This window comes from Mixophyes fleayi, chromosome 3 (genome assembly GCF_038048845.1).
Source record: "Mixophyes fleayi isolate aMixFle1 chromosome 3, aMixFle1.hap1, whole genome shotgun sequence".
Classification (NCBI taxonomy): Eukaryota; Metazoa; Chordata; class Amphibia; order Anura; family Limnodynastidae; genus Mixophyes; species Mixophyes fleayi.
In genome coordinates this window covers 188,124,321-188,142,684 of record NC_134404.1, presented here as the reverse complement: position 1 = coordinate 188,142,684, position 18,364 = coordinate 188,124,321, and the positions used below count along the sequence as shown (strand labels likewise).

Below are 18,364 nucleotides of genomic sequence, written 5' to 3'. Positions count from 1 at the left end.
TTGCACTTGCAAAGGTTTATAACAGTATCTAGTGGAGAGGAGTAATGTTAACTTGGCACAGAAATCAGTTCCCTATTAAAGAAACAACTTAGCAGACATAACATTTGAGAATGTAACATGCATTTGTAGCTCAGTTGCCAGGAAACCATCCAGAATAAAAGGTAGCTAGCCATAGGATCATCTTAACTGAAGTAAAACTCAATGGCCCTAATAACCACCATTCATTCACAAATAGATGGATCCTTTTTGTCATGTCAGCATGATTGACATAACCTGCCCTACAGGATCACAGAGTTCTTTACAACAAATCGGCACAGAGCAAATACGCACTACCTGTACTCAATCATGTTTACACCCCATTGCTCACATGGTTTGCAACTTGTTTGCTGCACTTCTGTTGTGTCCATAGAGCAAAAAGGAAAAAGACAGGTCAAAGTATTACTTACTTTACCATTTGGACATACCCACTTCATTAAATTGCACTGTTCTGGGCTTCTTCCTAAGAACTGCATGCTTGACTGTCATTAATGTATTAATTAAGATGACATCAAATAGCAAAATAGCCATGTTTGAAATTCAGTCAGTCAAACTAATATTTTACATGTCCACAATTTTTAGTGAAATTTACATTTTCTTTGACCAATCCATTCAATGATTAAAGCCTTTCAGTAGGCTTATTGTACCGACAGAACTTGATCCTGTCAGAAGCATAAGTCAGCCTTTTTGCTCCTCTGGGATCTTTTTTTTTTTTGCAAAGAAACACATCCTAAGATGTTGTATAACAAGTTGCTGTAAAACTCTATATGGGCTGCCTATCCTGCATTTATAGAGAGCAAAGCAGTTTTCAGCCTGGCAGAAGTGACAATAAAGTGATTAAGTAGCACATGAATCAATGTGGTGATACACATAAAAAGCCTCCATATTGAAGCCCTAGGGGTGTGGAAGGAATTAATGGCACTGGACAATCCCAACAAAGTTTATAACTACAAAATAACACCGAAAATTATAACAGGGACAACGTGACAATATTGGCTTAACATACACCAGCTAGTCTTTATGTCCGGCACTTTTAATTATGTACAGATGGCAAATGCAACTTTAATATCTACATGAAGAAATTATGTCATTTCTAATAGACACTGTGAAAATGGCGCTTTTAAAGCGGCAATACCCGGACCACTGCCTGTATAATGTAATCCAGAAATGGTATATGGTAAGTCGATATAGTTATGTTGTCGCTGTTAAATTTTTCGGTATTGTTTTGTAGGTATAAACTTTGTCGGGATTGTCAGTGCCGATAAAATACTACCACCGAGCACTAGACTAGGGGCTGGATGTCTGTGTTGATGAGGCAATAATATGAATAGATTTTGTGGGTCTCTTAAGCTGGCCATAGATTTGGACAATTTGCATAATTGATGCTCATTTGAACAAAAAAAGCCAATGCAGGAATCTAAAATCATTCAAAATCTAACCTACACTGTAATGTGAATAATGTCAGTGGAAAAGGTCACTGCACATGTACAATAAGTTTAATGGTTATTTGGCCTTCCACGTGCTCAGTACTATAACTGAGACGGAAATATACAAGAAGTGCAAATATTAGCTATTGTTTCAAATATAGGAAGATTCCCTTTCAAAATCACATTCACAAGTCTATAGAAATCTTAATGTGAATGGCAAATGAATGGTTTGGTCATCTAGGCCAAAACCCTAAGGAGCAGTGCCAATTATCAGTACCTCCGCCTAGTAACAAATGTTCCCCAATTTCTTGCATATCCATAAGATTTTCAAATATAACAGTACTGTATACTAGATATGTAACAGGCAAATAACATATATAAAACATCAAGTAAAATGAAATCTGAAAGCAGCTAGAACTGCAGGTTTGCCTACCAGCTGGTTTAATAATAACCAAAAGAATAACCAGACTTCAGAACATTATATTTTACCTCACAATTTGCTCCTCTCTTTAGAAAACGAGTCCCAGCAAATTTGCTTGATCTTCTGGCCATCAGAGTCACGTAAACTGGTCGACCATAAATAAGCAGTTCTTGTATGATTTATTAAGGTAAATTTAAAATGCGATGAACAAAAATTGGTTAGCTACTAAAAATGGAGGCCCTCATAATTCACAATGCATTGGTCGTGAAAAGGATACTTGATTGTCCGCAGAATCCATGAATTATATGAAGTAACCAGTCATGATGAACAATGTTATTTACACACTGTAAGAGATTGCCATTCCATACGTACTTCATGTATGGCTCGCTGCATATTCCAAATATACCTGGAAAGATTTTTCAAAAATGAAAGTAATTATCAATTGTATTATTTCAATATCACATTTTTGTGAATTATTTTTCTTTATCATGTAGATTATTGGCAGCTGTGACAGACCCGGGCCTTATATTGAGAATATCGTGCCAACCCGGTCTGTCCTCAGTGGGCCAATTGAACAACCATGGCCCACTCTGTTATTAAATGCCGCCCGGTGGCCAGATCTGTTATTACTGTGGTGTCCAGAGAGGGAGGGGAGAGGCAGCTCACAGGAAGTGTGAATCAGCTGTGGACCCTGTGACATCAAAAAGTAGTGGAACGGGTTAAAAAAAGGAGGGTCAGGACCTTATCTAAAATCAGTAGGGGGTCTCTCCCTGTTTGCTAACTATTGTTCTAGCAAGTCTGCAACACAGTCTGAATGGCACCATCACAGCAAGGGGTGACCACTGATGTCATGCACTATTTCCACCCCGGTTACCACCCAAACTCTTCACACCACCAATCACAAGAGGACAGTGAGTGGGGGGGGGGGTGGTGAGAAGGGACCAAAAAGGAGCTGTCTGGGGGATGGGGGTTGTTGTTGGAGAATCTGGAGACAGCAAGGACCTGTTAGAGAGCAACCGTATTCTCGCAGGGCCTTAAAGGAATGCTTGAGGCAGGAGCTTCTTGACAGAGATCGGACAGTGTACCTCTAGGACTGATTCTGTTACCACTCCATCGGGAGACACTCGCAGATTCTGGGGAATTGGTGAGCCTACATCCGTAGGGAGACTGATACCCAGGGTCCCACCAAGCTGGTGGAGAGTTGGCCGAGCGGCTGGGATCAGCAAGATACACAGACCCACCTTAAGGATCAGAAACCCTGGCCCACTTGGATTGTCACCTGTGGATTTTATTACCAGGAGTTTGGGCCTGCTAGGACTCTGTGCTTGGAGGTAACCTGCTGGGGATTTTGTTGGGGAGTTTTACTTGCACTGGTGATTTTCTGACACTTGATATATTTGGCGGGGGGAACAAGTTTCTCCTTGGGGAGCACTGTTGTATTTTACTAAGTGTGTGCACTTTGTTTAATAAAAGGGATTATTATTTCTTTCCTGTCTCCTTACCTGTGTGACCTGTGAACCTAGAGGACCGGGTATCTAGAGAGCTTTGGTAATAACCCCGGTGTCCTCACAATTTTGGTGGCAAGCAGTGGGGTCACACAGTCCCAACGTTTGGGTAGAGCGCAGGGACTCGTATCCAGATACGGTCAGGCTCTGTAAGGACACAAGGCAACAGTCTGTCAGCACCAGGGTTAGTAAAAAAAAACAAAAAAAAAAAAAAACCCTAGCTAGGAAGTCAGCAGGAATGGCCACAGAAGCAGAGCAGATCAGCTTAAAAGCCACAGAGAGATTCTATATGAAAGCAAGGAAACAACACTTGCAGGGGTTCTGCAGAACCAAAGGGGTGGACTTTGATGACACAGACGTGCGTGAAGTTCTGGTGGCCAAACTAATGGAATGGGAAAAGGCCCACCCTGAGGAGATGGAAGAGTCAGAGGTGGAAGAGGAGGAGGCCAAAGACCAGCCACAGAGACCCCCTAGTGGGACACAACCCAGACCACCGTCCGGCACTCCAGCAGTGCTGCAAGATTGGCTGACAGCACTGGGGGAAAGGGCAACCCTGCATGAAAGGGCAGCCGTACTCCAAGCAATGTTGGGGGTAGCATATGAGGTACCCCAGATTCAGAGAGTAGAAGGTCGGGGAGAGGCCCGGTTGAGACCTCAGCTGGGATATAGTGGAGTCCCAATTTTTAAAGAGGCAGACACAGACATTGATACCCATCTCCAGGTTTTTGAAAACTTGATGGGAGTCCATGGGATTGAGGAGGAAGAGTGGTCCAAATATCTGGGACCCAGCCTGACTGGGAGAGCGCTGGAAGCTTACCAGGCTCTAAGCCCTCACGAATGTGGGGATTATGGTACAGTGAAAAAGGCACTGATGGTAAAATTCCAGTTAAATGCAGAGACCTACAGATACAAGTTCAGGACTTTGAATAAAGGAGGGTCACAGTCGCACCAGGAATTTGCCAGCCAGCTACAGAGGGCCTGCGAGAAATGGATGGAAGGGAAAGGGGCCCGCTCCGCTAAGCAAATTAAAGAGCTCATTATGCTGGAGCAGCTGACTCTAAAAATGGCCCCAGAGATCCGGGAATGGCTGGCGGACAGAAAACCTGAGACCCTGGAGGAGGCAGCAGGGCTAGCTGATGAGTATGTGGTGAGTCGACCAAGATGGAGAGCCCCTAGTATGCCTAGTCAAGCAGCTGCAGGGAGGGGGAGCCGAACAATTCCAGCAGGTCTAGTGACACCGGGAGCCCCCTTTATTAGAGAGAACTCTGCCCGGAATCCAAGAGATGAACCAGCCCGATCCAGACCCTGGGACCTGAATCCAAAGAGGTGCTTTCGGTGCAACCAGGTGGGGCACTTCCAGAGAGATTGCCCCCGTACCAGAAGTCCGATCCCAGGAGCCAGAGCTGCACCAGTGGCCGCTGTACAGTATGCCCCAGGAGATTTTGAAATCGGCATTGAGGCCGAGCCACCCTGTCCTGATGTGCCAGAGGCAAGGGACGGGGTGTATGTGGTGAACCTGATTTTGGGGAAGGGGAGGCAGAGCCCTAGGAATATGCAGGGTCATCTACAGGACGTGTGGGTGGGGGACTGCAAGGTCCAGGGGTTGAGAGACTCAGGAGCATCCCTGACCCTGGTGGAGCCTGATATAATTAAAAGATCCCAAGTTATGGAGGGACAGCAGGTCCGGATTTCCACGGTGGGGGGCCATCTTGCAGATATTCAGGTGGCCCGGGTACATTTGGATTGGGGGGCGGGATTTGGAATGGTGGAGGTGGGCATTCTGGATGGACTACCAGCAAAAGTGATTTTGGGGAATGATTTGGGCCAGGGATTGGTCACTCACTTTGTGCAAGCTGTGACCCGCAGCCAGAGCCGAGCACAAGCCACAGCAGCACAAGAAGCCGCAACGCCAAGGAGACCACCAAGATTAACCCCGGCAACCAGAACCAAGGAGCCAGAGGCAGCACCGTTGGTGAGTAACCCAGAAATATCTGATGTTGTACCAGAAATTGATTTGGGGGAGGAGGACAGAAGGGAATTTAGGAAGGCCCAACAGACTGACCCATCCCTAGCCAAACTGAGGAGTGCAGCAGACGCTGGGGGAGGGGAAGTGGCAGGCAGTAAAGTAGTGTGGGACAAAGGACTGTTATATAGGGTAGTCACCCCCACCCTAGATCAAGACCCAGGGACAGAAGTGAAGCAGTTGGTAGTACCATGGGCTTACCGGACCCATTTATTAGCGCTGGCCCATGACATTCCAGCAGCGGGGCACTTTGGGACCAGAAAAACGTTGGCCCGGTTGTTGCGGACTTTTTTCTGGCCTCAAGTCACCCAGGATGTGAAACGTTACAAAGCCTCCTGTGACACCTGTCAGAGAATAGGGAGAGCCCCTAAGAAAGTTCCACTACAATCCCTGCCTATAATTGAGGAGCCCTTTGCCCGGGTGGCTATAGATATCGTAGGTCCATTAGCCATCCCCAGTTACACCGGAAAAAGATTCATCCTCACCCTGGTGGACTTTGCCACCAGATACCCAGAGGCAGTAGCCCTGTCGTCCATAGACGCAGAGCATGTGGCCCAGGCTCTGGTGGACATTTTCAGCCGGGTAGGATATCCCAGGGAAGTGGTTACTGACCAGGGGACCCAATTCCAAGGGGACCTAGTCCAGACCCTATGGGAAAAGTGGGGCATTAAGCCCCTACGAACCACCCCGTACCATCCCCAGACCAATGGGTTATGTGAGCGTTTCAATGGAACGCTGAAACACCTCCTGAAGGCATATGTACAGTCTGAAGGGAGAGACTGGGACAGGGCCCTGCAGCAGCTCCTGTTTGCATACAGGGAAGTACCCCAGGAGTCCACCGGATACTCTCCTTTCGAACTTCTGTATGGCCGGAGGGTACGAGGCCCCCTAGACCTGGTTAGAGAGAGCTGGGAAGGAACATTCTAGGCCAATGAGCAGCCTATCCTTAAATATGTAGAGAAGATGAGGGAGAGGATGAAGAGAGTAGCGCAGCTGGCGCAAGGCCATTTAAAAGGAGCCCAGGCAAGACAAAAAGAGTGGTACGATGCCCACGCTCAGGATAGGAAGCTGAACGCAGGACAGAAGGTGATGGTGCTAATCCCAATGAGACGGAATAAACTTCAAGCCACCTGGGATGGCCCATACAAAGTGGTGAGGCAGGTAGGGCCGGTTAACTATGTAGTAGCGCTGGATGATGAGGAAACCTGGCTGAAAACCTTCCACATCAATCGACTAAAAGGTTATGTGGAACGGCAAGTGGCAGCAATGGTGGTGTGTTGTCCCCCCATGGGTCCCACAGAGGTAGACCCCCTACTGGAGATGATAGGGGAGGTGAGAGGAAAAGGGGGTGGAGACAGTGACAGTGGGGACGCAGCTAGGAGAGGGACAGAGGCAGGAAATGAGGGAGGTACTGGAGAAGGAGCAGGCCCAATTTACCTGTAAGCCCGGTCGTTCCCACCTAGCCACCCACCATGTAGACACGGGGGAGGAGAAGCCCATAAGGCAGGTAGCATACCGCATGACCCCCGCTGTACTGGCCCAAGTACGGAAGGAGATAGAGGAAATGCTGGCCTTAGGAGTAATTAAGAAGTCAAATAGTCCATGGGCTGCAGGGGTGGTATTGGTCCCGAAGAAGGATGGGACCACCCGCTTCTGCGTGGACTACCGTAAACTAAATGAGGTCACCACCACTGATGCTTATCCCATGGCCCGAATAGATGAGCTACTAGACAGGCTAGGGGCAGCCAAGTTTGTGTCAACTTTGGATCTGAGTAAGGGCTATTGGCAAATTCCCCTCACCCCCGAGGCTCAGGAGCGGTCAGCCTTTATAACCCCACTGGGATTGTTTGAATGTACGACAATGCCGTTTGGGATGAAAAATGCTCCAGCCACATTCCAACGGATGGTTGATGACCTGTTGGGGGGGTGTCAGGAATTTGCCCAGGCTTACTTAGATGACATTGCCATCTTCAGCCAGACGTGGGAGGATCACTTAGTGCAGGTGTCAGAGGTCCTGAGGAGAATCAGGCAGGCAGGGTTGACCATTCGCCCAGACAAATGCTTCATGGGCATGGCAGAAGTGCAATACTTGGGGCACCGTGTTGGTGGGGGAATCATACGACCTGAACCGGCAAAAGTAGAAGCCATTGTTCAGTGGCCCCGACCCACCAACCAAATGCAAGTACGAGCGTTCCTCGGGATCGCAGGGTACTACAGAAAATTTGTGCCGCAGTATAGCACTGTTGCCAAGCCCCTGACTGACTTGACAAAGAAAAAATACTCTAGACGTATAGAATGGACCCCAGAGTGCGAGGGAGCCTTTGACGCTCTGAAGGCAGCATTGACCCAGTCCCCAGTGTTAGCAGCCCCAGACTTCAAGAAACGATTTCTGGTACAGACAGATGCTTCAGGGTGTGGACTCGGTGCTGTGCTCAGCCAAGTGGGGGAGGATGGGCATGAGCACCCAGTAGTTTATTTATCCCGAAAGCTGGTGGATAGAGAGGTAGCCTATGCCACCATTGAAAAAGAATGCCTGGCCATAGTGTGGGCCCTAAAGAAATTACAACCCTACATTTATGGGCAAGAGTTCACAGTAATTACAGACCACAACCCCCTTTACTGGTTACAAAGATCTGCTGGGGAAAATGGGAGGTTATTACGGTGGAGTTTAGCATTACAAGGTTATAACTTTACTATCTCGCACAAAAAGGGAAAAGACCACTCAAATGCGGACGGACTCTCCAGAAGAGAGGAGGAGAACCCTTCATTAAGGAACCCACCGTGCCAAGGAGAACATCTGGAGCCCGACCACCAGACTCCAACTGTCCCCTTGATTTAATAAGGGGGAGGTATGTGACAGACCCGGGCCTTATATTGAGAATATCGTGCCAACCCGGTCTGTCCTCAGTGGGCCAATTGAACAACCATGGCCCACTCTGTTATTAAATGCCGCCCGGTGGCCAGATCTGTTATTACTGTGGTGTCCAGAGAGGGAGGGGAGAGGCAGCTCACAGGAAGTGTGAATCAGCTGTGGACCCTGTGACATCAAAAAGTAGTGGAACGGGTTAAAAAAAGGAGGGTCAGGACCTTATCTAAAATCAGTAGGGGGTCTCTCCCTGTTTGCTAACTATTGTTCTAGCAAGTCTGCAACACAGTCTGAATGGCACCATCACAGCAAGGGGTGACCACTGATGTCATGCACTATTTCCACCCCGGTTACCACCCAAACTCTTCACACCACCCCAATCACAAGAGGACAGTGAGTGGGGGGCAGCACAGTGGCCTAGTGGTTAGCACATCTGCCTCACAGCACTGGGGTCATGAGTTCGATTCCCGACCATGTCCTTATCTGTGTGGAGTTTGTATGTTCTCCCTGTGTTTGCGTGGGTTTCCTCCGGGTGCTCCGGTTTCCTCCCACACTCCAAAAACATACTTGTAGGTTAATTGGCTGCAATCGAAAATTGACCCTAGTTTCTCCCTCTCTGTCTGTCTGTGTGTGAGTGTGTGTCTATAGTAGGGAATTTAGACTGTAAGCTCCAATGGGGCAGGGACTGATGTGAATGAGTTCTCTGTACAGCGCTGCGGAATTAGTGGCGCTATATAAAATAAATGATGATGATGATGATGATGATGGGGGGGGGTGGTGAGAAGGGACCAAAAAGGAGCTGTCTGGGGGATGGGGGTTGTTGTTGGAGAATCTGGAGACAGCAAGGACCTGTTAGAGAGCAACCGTATTCTCGCAGGGCCTTAAAGGAATGCTTGAGGCAGGAGCTTCTTGACAGAGATCGGACAGTGTACCTCTAGGACTGATTCTGTTACCACTCCATCGGGAGACACTCGCAGATTCTGGGGAATTGGTGAGCCTACATCCGTAGGTAGACTGATACCCAGGGTCCCACCAAGCTGGTGGAGAGTTGGCCGAGCGGCTGGGATCAGCAAGATACACAGACCCACCTTAAGGATCAGAAACCCTGGCCCACTTGGATTGTCAGCTGTGGATTTTATTACCAGGAGTTTGGGCCTGCTAGGACTCTGTGCTTGGAGGTAACCTGCTGGGGATTTTGTTGGGGAGTTTTACTTGCACTGGTGATTTTCTGACACTTGATATATTTGGCGGGGGGAACAAGTTTCTCCTTGGGGAGCACTGTTGTATTTTACTAAGTGTGTGCACTTTGTTTAATAAAAGGGATTATTATTTCTTTCCTGTCTCCTTACCTGTGTGACCTGTGAACCTAGAGGACCGGGTATCTAGAGAGCTTTGGTAATAACCCCGGTGTCCTCACAGCAGCGTATTGCATTTCATACCCAATATGGTTAGATAGCTGATGACGGTTACCCATGTAGAATTGGCTGCATGATCAGCTACAGTTCTCTTTATTTTAAGGCATTTTTATCTTGCAAATATGACTTGTCTCTTTTATGGAGCATTAGCATTTACCACATTAAATACATATTATTGATCAAGATACACTAACTTAATTAGAAAATAAGAAAATGGAAATATAATACTCAACTAACAGAATTCAATAGATACATAAATACAATAAATACATTAAAGAGTTGCCATAGACCAGGAACTGACATAATTTACTACTAAAGTTCAATAGAAACAAGTACATGTTGAGTAAGTTGGGTAAAAGTATTATTGTATCTGTTGAGTCTCTACTAGTTTTCTCTAATCCCTTATAAAAGACCTTCCATCCATCATACTTGGCGACTTTAACATCCCCATTGACAACTGCTCTGACCCTGCCACAATCAAACTTCTCGTCCTCTCCACCTCACTAGGCCTCACCCAATGGAACTCTTCTCCCACCCACTCTCATGGTCACGCCTTGGACCTCGTCTTCTCTCATCTCTGTGACCTCTCCGACTTCTCTAACTCTTCCTTCCCACTCTCTGACCATCTCCTCTCCTTCACTCTCTCCTCTTGCCAAGCTCCCACCTCGCCTAAATATACCTTCACTAGGCGCAACCTTGATGCTATTGACCCTACTGCTTTCTCCTCCTCCCTCGAAACTCTCCTTTCACCTCTTCCCTCCCTGACCTGCCCTGACCAGGCGTCCTCTCTCTACAACCTTTCCCTCACTACTGCCCTTGATGCTGTTGCCCCGGCCTCCTCTATCTGTCAGCGCCGCCTCATTCCCCAACCCTGGCACTCCAACCTTACCCGCTTCCTCCAAAAGTGCTCTCGCACTGCTGAAAGCCTCTGGAGGAAATCTCGCTCCCTGGCTGACTTCCTCCATTTTAAATTTATCCTCACCTCATTCTGCTCCGCCCTCTCCATTGCTAAACAATCCTTCTTTAAGTCCCTAATTTCTTCTCACTCCTCCAATCCTCGCCATCTCTTTGCCACCTTCAACTCCCTTCTCTCTACCCCCCCTCCCATCCCGTCTTCCCTCTCCGCCTCTGACCTCGCCACCTTTTTCACTTCCAAAATCGAGGCCATCAGACTTAACATCTCCTCCTCCCATCCCCCTCCCCCCAACATCCAACCCTGGTGCTCCTTCTGCCCCACCTCGGGTGAAGAAGTTCGCTCACTTTTTCTATCCTCTCCACCTGTCCTCTCGACCCAATCCCCTCTCGCCTCCTTTGCTCTCTCTCTTCCACTGCCTGCTCCTACCTCGCTCACCTCTTTAACCTTTCACTCTCCTCTGGAGTACTCCCCTCTTCATTCAAACACGCTCTTATCTCTCCTATCCTCAAAAAACCTAACCTTGACCCCACCTCACCTGCTAACTATCGCCCTATCTCACTTCTCCCCTATGCCTCCAAACTACTTGAGAGGATTGTCTACAGCCGCCTCACCAAACACTTCTCGGACTACTCCCTCCTCGACCCTCTCCAATCAGGCTTCCGCCCCCTCCACTCCACTGAAACTGCCCTGGCCAAAGTTACCAACGACCTCTTATTAGCCAAATCCAAGGGTCACTTCTCCCTACTCATCCTCCTCGACCTCTCTGCGGCCTTCGACACCGTTGACCACCCCCTCCTGCTACAAACTCTTCTCTCTCTTGTATAGTAAAATGCCACAACTGACGGCGCCTAATATCGTAACACACAGCAACGGCTTATTGCGACACAGGGGTCGAGATGACAAAAGAGTGTGTTAGGCCTTTCCCAACAATAGGGAGTTTTAATGCAGAGGTAATAAATAACGTAAAGGATAAAAGTATGGTTGATTAAGTCAACGGAAGTGAAAAATAAACATGATGATTGTTTAAAGTCGTGGCAAATGGAAGGTAACACGTGGCAGAGCAGAAAATGCACAGCGGCAGTAAGTGTGGCGAAAAGTGCGCGCACAGTGGAAATCAGCGTACCAGAAATGAGCGTTTCGGAAGTGTGTGTTGCAAAGCGTGGAGAACTGAGCGCAAGCACGCCCCTGACAAATTCGGTCGGGGCGGAAAGTACAGCCAATACCAAAAATGTGAAAACTAACTAGTAACTTGTATGTTGTTTTAAGTAATGTTAAAAGTAATGTTTCAGGACAAGGAAAGGGAACGGTTCCACCAGCAGGGGCAGCGGCTGAAAGTGGTGAGAATAATGTAAAGGTTATCGCAGGGGGAGACATCCATTGTACTGCAGCAGCAATTTCAACAACTAGTTCAGAACATAGACTTACATCCTGTCTGCACAACAGCAGTTCCCAATGGGAAAGCGGACAGAGATGGTGACGTTCCCTTAAAACATGTAGCAAAGCATGATCCATGGACTAGGTCTGAAATGTTTTCAATTTTGTCCGATTTCCCTAATCCTAGGAAAGATTTGACCAAATGTCAGAAGTTTATTAGATATTATGGTAATGTGTACGAGCCAACTAATACCGTTTGGCGAGTATTATTGAAGACCTGTCTTCCTCTCAATACGGATATACAAAAGTTCATTAAGGATTGTATGTTGGAGGAGGATGAATCCTTAACCGAGGATGATAATCAGGACAATATTAGACATATAATCACACAGTTGGCTATATATTTTCCAGTGGTAGTGGACTGGAGTAAAATTTTTACTATCAAGCAAAAAGATAGTGAAAATGCAACAGACTATTTTTGCAGGGCTCTGACAGCAATGGCCAAATATACTGGGGTATCAGACATAAAGGATAATGTACACTACAGCGAGGTTACTGTTAAAGTTATAGGACATGATAAAAATATATGTAAAGAGAAAAAAGCACAGAGTGATAGGCTAATGATGGTAAGTAACCCAGCACCAGAGGGACTGCATGCACGACCACAGTATAATAACACCTGGTTTAAGGAAAAAAAACAACATGAGTTGAAGTGTTTTCAATGCAATAAAACAGGACACCTAGCAAAAGATTGTGCAGACATGACAAGGACGTGTTTTTACTGCCTTAAGAAGGGACACATGAGTAGCAACTGTGTAGAGAGAAAAAGGGATATCTGGGTTGGAAACCACATAGACACCCACAAAGGAGGTGTACACAAGTTTCAGAGGTTCCCCAACAATTGATTGCACACCCCATAGCAACTAATACTTTGGGGGAAAACTATAGCCAACTCTAGAGTTAATATGTGGTAAGTATTGGTGAGCAGGTTTAGAAAGAAAAAAAACAAACTGATTTATAAAGGTAATCTTTATTGATTTTGCTTGTTGGTTTTATGTCGTCAAATGCATGTTTTCCTAATCGCTGGTCAATGGTAAAGAATGGAAATGTTTGATTTGTTTGCTGTTTTAAGATAACTATCTTGTTTCCCTCTCACAGATAAAGGGTACACGAAAGAAATATAGACTTAGTGTTTAAAGGGGTGAGGTAGAGAAATAGAAAGATTACTCTTGAAAGACTAATGGATAACAATGGATCATTGGAAGACTCTTTGTTTCAGGCTGCAGTGACTCATGATAATTTGTTTGGCTGAGAATCATTATCCAAAAATGAAGTATGTACATACTTTTCTCCAAAAATATTGTTTTATCTATCTCAGATGAGTCATTAAGAGTTAACTTCTATATTTCTCTGCCATAATTTAGAAAGTGCGTTGAAAAGGTATGTAGTCAATGTGATACCGAGTTCTTAATGAACAAATGACGGACGACACTGGATTGCACGGTTGGTTTAAGACCCCCTAGTCAAGTATGGGGAGGGGTCATAGTTTAGCAAATAGCTAAGGGGATTAGTGGAATGAATACAGCCATTTTCACATAGAGTCCAATCCAGCTGTCATTTTTTTTTTTTGTTTAATCTCCCTTTCTGCATGTATGTTTGTTATCAAACCTTTGTATTCAAATATTTGTATTCATATTATTCATTGCTTTCTTATTTCTCATTCTTTACATCTATGCTAGTCTCTCTCTCTCTCTCTGCTCTGGTAGAGATAAAAAACAGACACAGTCTCATCAATGGGGCTAAGACATATTTTTTTTATTTTTTTTACATAAGACAAATTCAGGGATACACACACTGGGTTAACATGAGTTACAGAAACAGTCAGGGGTTTTGTTTTCATGTGTATAGAAACTGCTGATTTTAAGCAGAAAGGTTCTGTTGTGGAAATACGATTCATGTTTTATAGATTGCATATCTGTTTTGTTTCTGGTTCGTGCTTCCTGCACAAAAATGTGCCTTTATATGGAGGCACAAAGGGTGGGGACTGGAGATTGCTAGAGGATAGGCATACAGATATGCATCTCTATGTAGAACATTGGAGTAGGATTTTTACCACAGGATACGACAATGTGAAACCCTAGAAAATGTAGAATTTTCGCGTTTTATATTTTGTTAGACAGACATGTACTGGTAATGTTATATTTGAAAAAAGTGTTATAGAAATAGACCCCTTTGTCTTTCTCACTTAGTCAAGTAGCTGAATGTGAGGTACTGAGAAGGGCATGTGAGTTGGCAGAGGGAAAATCGATTGATATACAGTGGTCTTCAGCATTTTTCTAGTCTAGGTGGCAATGTTGAGTTGACTGAAAAATCTCTTTATAACAATACCAGCACAAGAGTAGGACACTACATAGAGGACTTTATACAGTGACACCGTTACCAACTGAAGTAGCTGCTAGTAAAGTCCACACTTACACACACGACCATACATGGCTGTCACACCAGGGCGAACATAGCTGTCAAATAGACAGCATGGTTTTATGTGACAGCTAACAAATTTATGTTTTGTTTTTCGTTGTATTGTTTTAAAATGTGAACACACACACACAAACATGCACACATACACATATTAGGTAATATATGAAGATTTGTGTTACCTGAAGAATTAACTGTCTGGAAGGTGAAGAGATGTGGTGAGGAGTCTGGTGGACTCTGGAGAGATGGACAAGGTAGACCAGTAGCTCCCAAAGTGTATTTTCCAGACCCAGCAGAGGAAGCACATGGTCTGGCTCACCTGGGTACAGAAGGTATGTACAAGCTGGTAAGAGTATATTGGGGTGCACCAGACATTTAGTCTCAAGCTAGTAGGAAGGCAACGTCCTATCTTGATTAAGAGAATGTCAGGAAAATGATACCAATAGAGCCATCCCATATCCCTCCTGCAGATGGGTTTTCCTCCAGGTAAAACAAATCCACGTCATCCAATTACCACCATGCAGGATCCTCAAGTATACACTGGTGTACCAATGAAATATGTCTGGGTAAAGGTGTATTGAAATGCGTCTAATGTATTACTGTGTCATACTCAAAGCTTTTGTTATTCAATGTGATAGTCCTAGAGTTATAATAGATGATAGGGGTATTCAGGTTATTGATAACAGATGTATAATGTATGAGTAGTGGTAACAAATCACATACTTTCAATTAGCCATAAAACAGTGTGAACATAAAGTAGTGGTACTAGGTAGAACGAATTGAATAGAATAAGAGTTGGAACTTGATTGAAGTGACTGACCGCTTCAGGCCACTAGCCCTTCCCCGCTACCAAAAGGTCACTCCTGGGCAGCCTTTTACCCGGTCGATTTTTGGAAATGTTCTTGACCCCTCGTGAGATGAGATTGTAACTGGAAGGCTAGGTTAGACCTTGAGAGAAGGTAAATAGTGAGACAGCAACCAAGAACGTCCAAAACACTGTTTCCTGAAAAGTCACACTAACTGTCAGGATGTTGGATCGGGAGAATAAGTTGTGGAACAGAAATTTCTTAGGCTCAGGTTATTTGACAGACAGGTACTAGGTGTAGGCTACCAGCATCACGGCTTCAAGGGTAGCAGAGACACACTGGTGCCCATTCCACCCACTGCAGAGGGGCCAACACTCAGAGAAGGGTCCAAGGGCACTCATGAGTCTGTTCTGGAAGGACTCGAATACAGTTAGTAGCACCTTAGCCAAAGGCTAAGACAGTTGTCCAGCATGAAGTTGTAGTTTTTCCTGTTTTGTGTTCACTCATTTCATTCTCTTCTCAGGACAGTCAATTCTTTTAATTATTGGCAGGTGACAGAGGCTGGCTCAGGTAATGATAATGAGGTATTGGGGATGAAGGAGACGTTAGTAGCATAATCGGTCCAGCCAATTACTCTATTCAATTCAGGGGTAAAGGAAAATTTGGAAACCTCGGAGCTTGGAGAAAGTGCGAGGGGCTATTGTCTGAGTAGCATTACGTCCGTAAGTGCGGCGACCCCATAGTTGAAGAGAGGTACACCCAGCGATGCCAGTCCAGTAATATTTGGACTTGAGCAGGCATCCTTGAGAATGATTATCATTCTTGGGAGGGTAAGGTTTTAGACCAAACAAAGTGCTGGGCGTGCTCTCACGTGCCTCAATGACTATATCAAGTAGGATTAGTTTTCTTTCCACTAAATATTCTTGAGGTACCCGAAGTATGGGTGGGAGGTCACTAGGTGAAAAGTACGACACCTAGGTCCCTTAGTCTTGAGTCTCCCAATATTAAATCTGAGTATTGGGAGACTGGGAAGAATGAACAGACAATAGCCCGCCCACAAGTGTTGATGAAAATAACTGATGACATTATTAGAAGTGTGTATTAACGCAAGCTGAAGGAGATCGTATATGACATTATTGATAGACATAGGATGATGCTATTGATGAACATGAAGTGTTTAAATGTATTCTGAGCTTACAGACATGCGTTGGACAGATGAACCTGTTAAACTTGAAGAACTGTAGTACAGTATTCTGTATAGCTGATACATGTTCTATTGTACTTTGTACCTTTCCAAATAATGTATTACGTGTTTTACTGCACCCTTGAAGGGCATACAAAAGGTTATCTCCAAGCTCCAGAAGTATACGGTCTATAGTAAAAGAAGAAATCGTTTTGAGGATTAAGATTCTCTCTTATGATAACTTGTTCAGAGCTACAAGCAGCGTGGTCATACACCAAGGGGGATTTGCATTACATAGCAATGAAACGTGGTACTGAGATCCTGCATATAACATCTTTAAGGTGATAGTTTATTATACTATCAAAGGGTGGAACTGTCAAAGTCATATAATTGGATGAACGAAAGTATATTGGTTAATATTGTTTTGCCGTGCGATTGGTACGCCATGTAACACAGATCCGTACGCCACCTAACACAGCGCGTGGTGCGATCGCACGGTAAAATACGCACGTACACACTCACATTACAACATTTAGTTATTTATATAATTCATATTCATGCTAGTCCGTTACACTGTAATTTATGAGCAGATAGTATTTGGTTTATTATTAGTTTATATAATATGATTATATGTGCACTTCAGTGATATATATGGTTCAGATAATAGGAAAGGTGGCATGTCTAGTATCATATTAAAACCCTATTCATCAGCAGCTGTCCGGTGCAGTCGGCGAAGAGATCGCACATTGCATACTTTAGTTATTGATATTAGGGAATAAACCTTTGTATGATGCTGGCTATGAAATGCTCACATCCCCTGGAGAGACGACCCCCACCTTTGGATTCCTTAGATTGAATCAGCCTATGACCTGTTTACCCTGGACCCACCCAACGTCTGGACCTATAGAAACAAGCTACGTCATCTCTATTGTTCACTCTGTAACACTGTATGGTATATATAATCATAGCTGCACCCCCACCAACCTCAGACTTCACTGATCACAGTATTCAAAGGTGAATCACTGTTCAGGGGTGCCCGTGGTTAGCGCAGCGGTATGTATGTATCTTTTGGTATTGGCTGTGCTGTACTGTACTGTATCATAATATAATAAATGTATTGAATTGTTGACTATTTACATCTGCTAAATTAAATCACTTTGTGCGTTAGAAACACAATACAATCGCCTATGCAATGCTTATTTGAAAACGATAAAATTACTTTAATACGGGAGCAGAGGCAGCATGGCAGAGAGTAAAGAGGGGAGCAGAGGCAGCATGGCAGAGAGTGAAGCGGGCCCAAAGCTACATGGCAGAGTGTGAAGTGGGCCCAAAGCAGCATGGCAGAGTGTGAAGGGGGCCCAAAGCAGCATGGCAGAGTGTGATCATAAGGAGGCACAGCATGGTGATGAAGGGGCATAGTAATGTGTGTGTGATGGCACAGCGGGCTTGTGGCAATGTAATGTGTGTGTGGTAGGTGGTGGCTAACTAATGGGTGCTATTTTGTTTGTGGGGTGATGGTGGGGAAATTTAATTATAGGGGGGAATTCAATTCCCCCCGAAGTACCGCCACACTAAAACTAATACCGTCATTATGGTAGTTTTAACCCGTTTTTCTGCTCGCTGCTCAGGGATTACGTAATTACGTGCACTATTAAAGTAATAACGGTAATAATGCGCAGGCCACGTTACTTTTAACAGAAGGCGGCCAATTGAATTCCCCCCTTATAGTGGGGACTATTCATTTAAGAGGGGTGGTTTGGGAGCTATTAATTGAATGTGTGGCTGAGTTTGAGGAGCATGAGGTCTATTTATTAAATGTGAATATGAATTATTTAATGGCAGTGACGGTTGCAAGAAATAGGTATATTTATTATACATAAATGCTATTAATTTATTGCTGGGGCTGTCTGGAGGGAG

General features: G+C 45.1%; 1 protein-coding gene across 3 annotated transcripts in view; it reads right to left on the bottom strand.

The window, feature by feature from the left end:
• FIG4 (FIG4 phosphoinositide 5-phosphatase) overlaps positions 1-18,364 on the bottom strand; it is a 247,427-nt gene that overhangs the window by 153,964 nt on the left and 75,099 nt on the right. For all 3 annotated transcript variants that reach the window (XM_075202905.1, XM_075202904.1, XM_075202903.1), the window contains exons 8-9: positions 2,162-2,290; positions 1,953-2,053 (exon numbers count right to left, since the gene is read on the bottom strand). In XM_075202905.1, the coding sequence (XP_075059006.1) occupies positions 1,953-2,053; positions 2,162-2,290 (230 nt within the window). The remainder of the gene's footprint in view (positions 1-1,952; positions 2,054-2,161; positions 2,291-18,364) is intronic.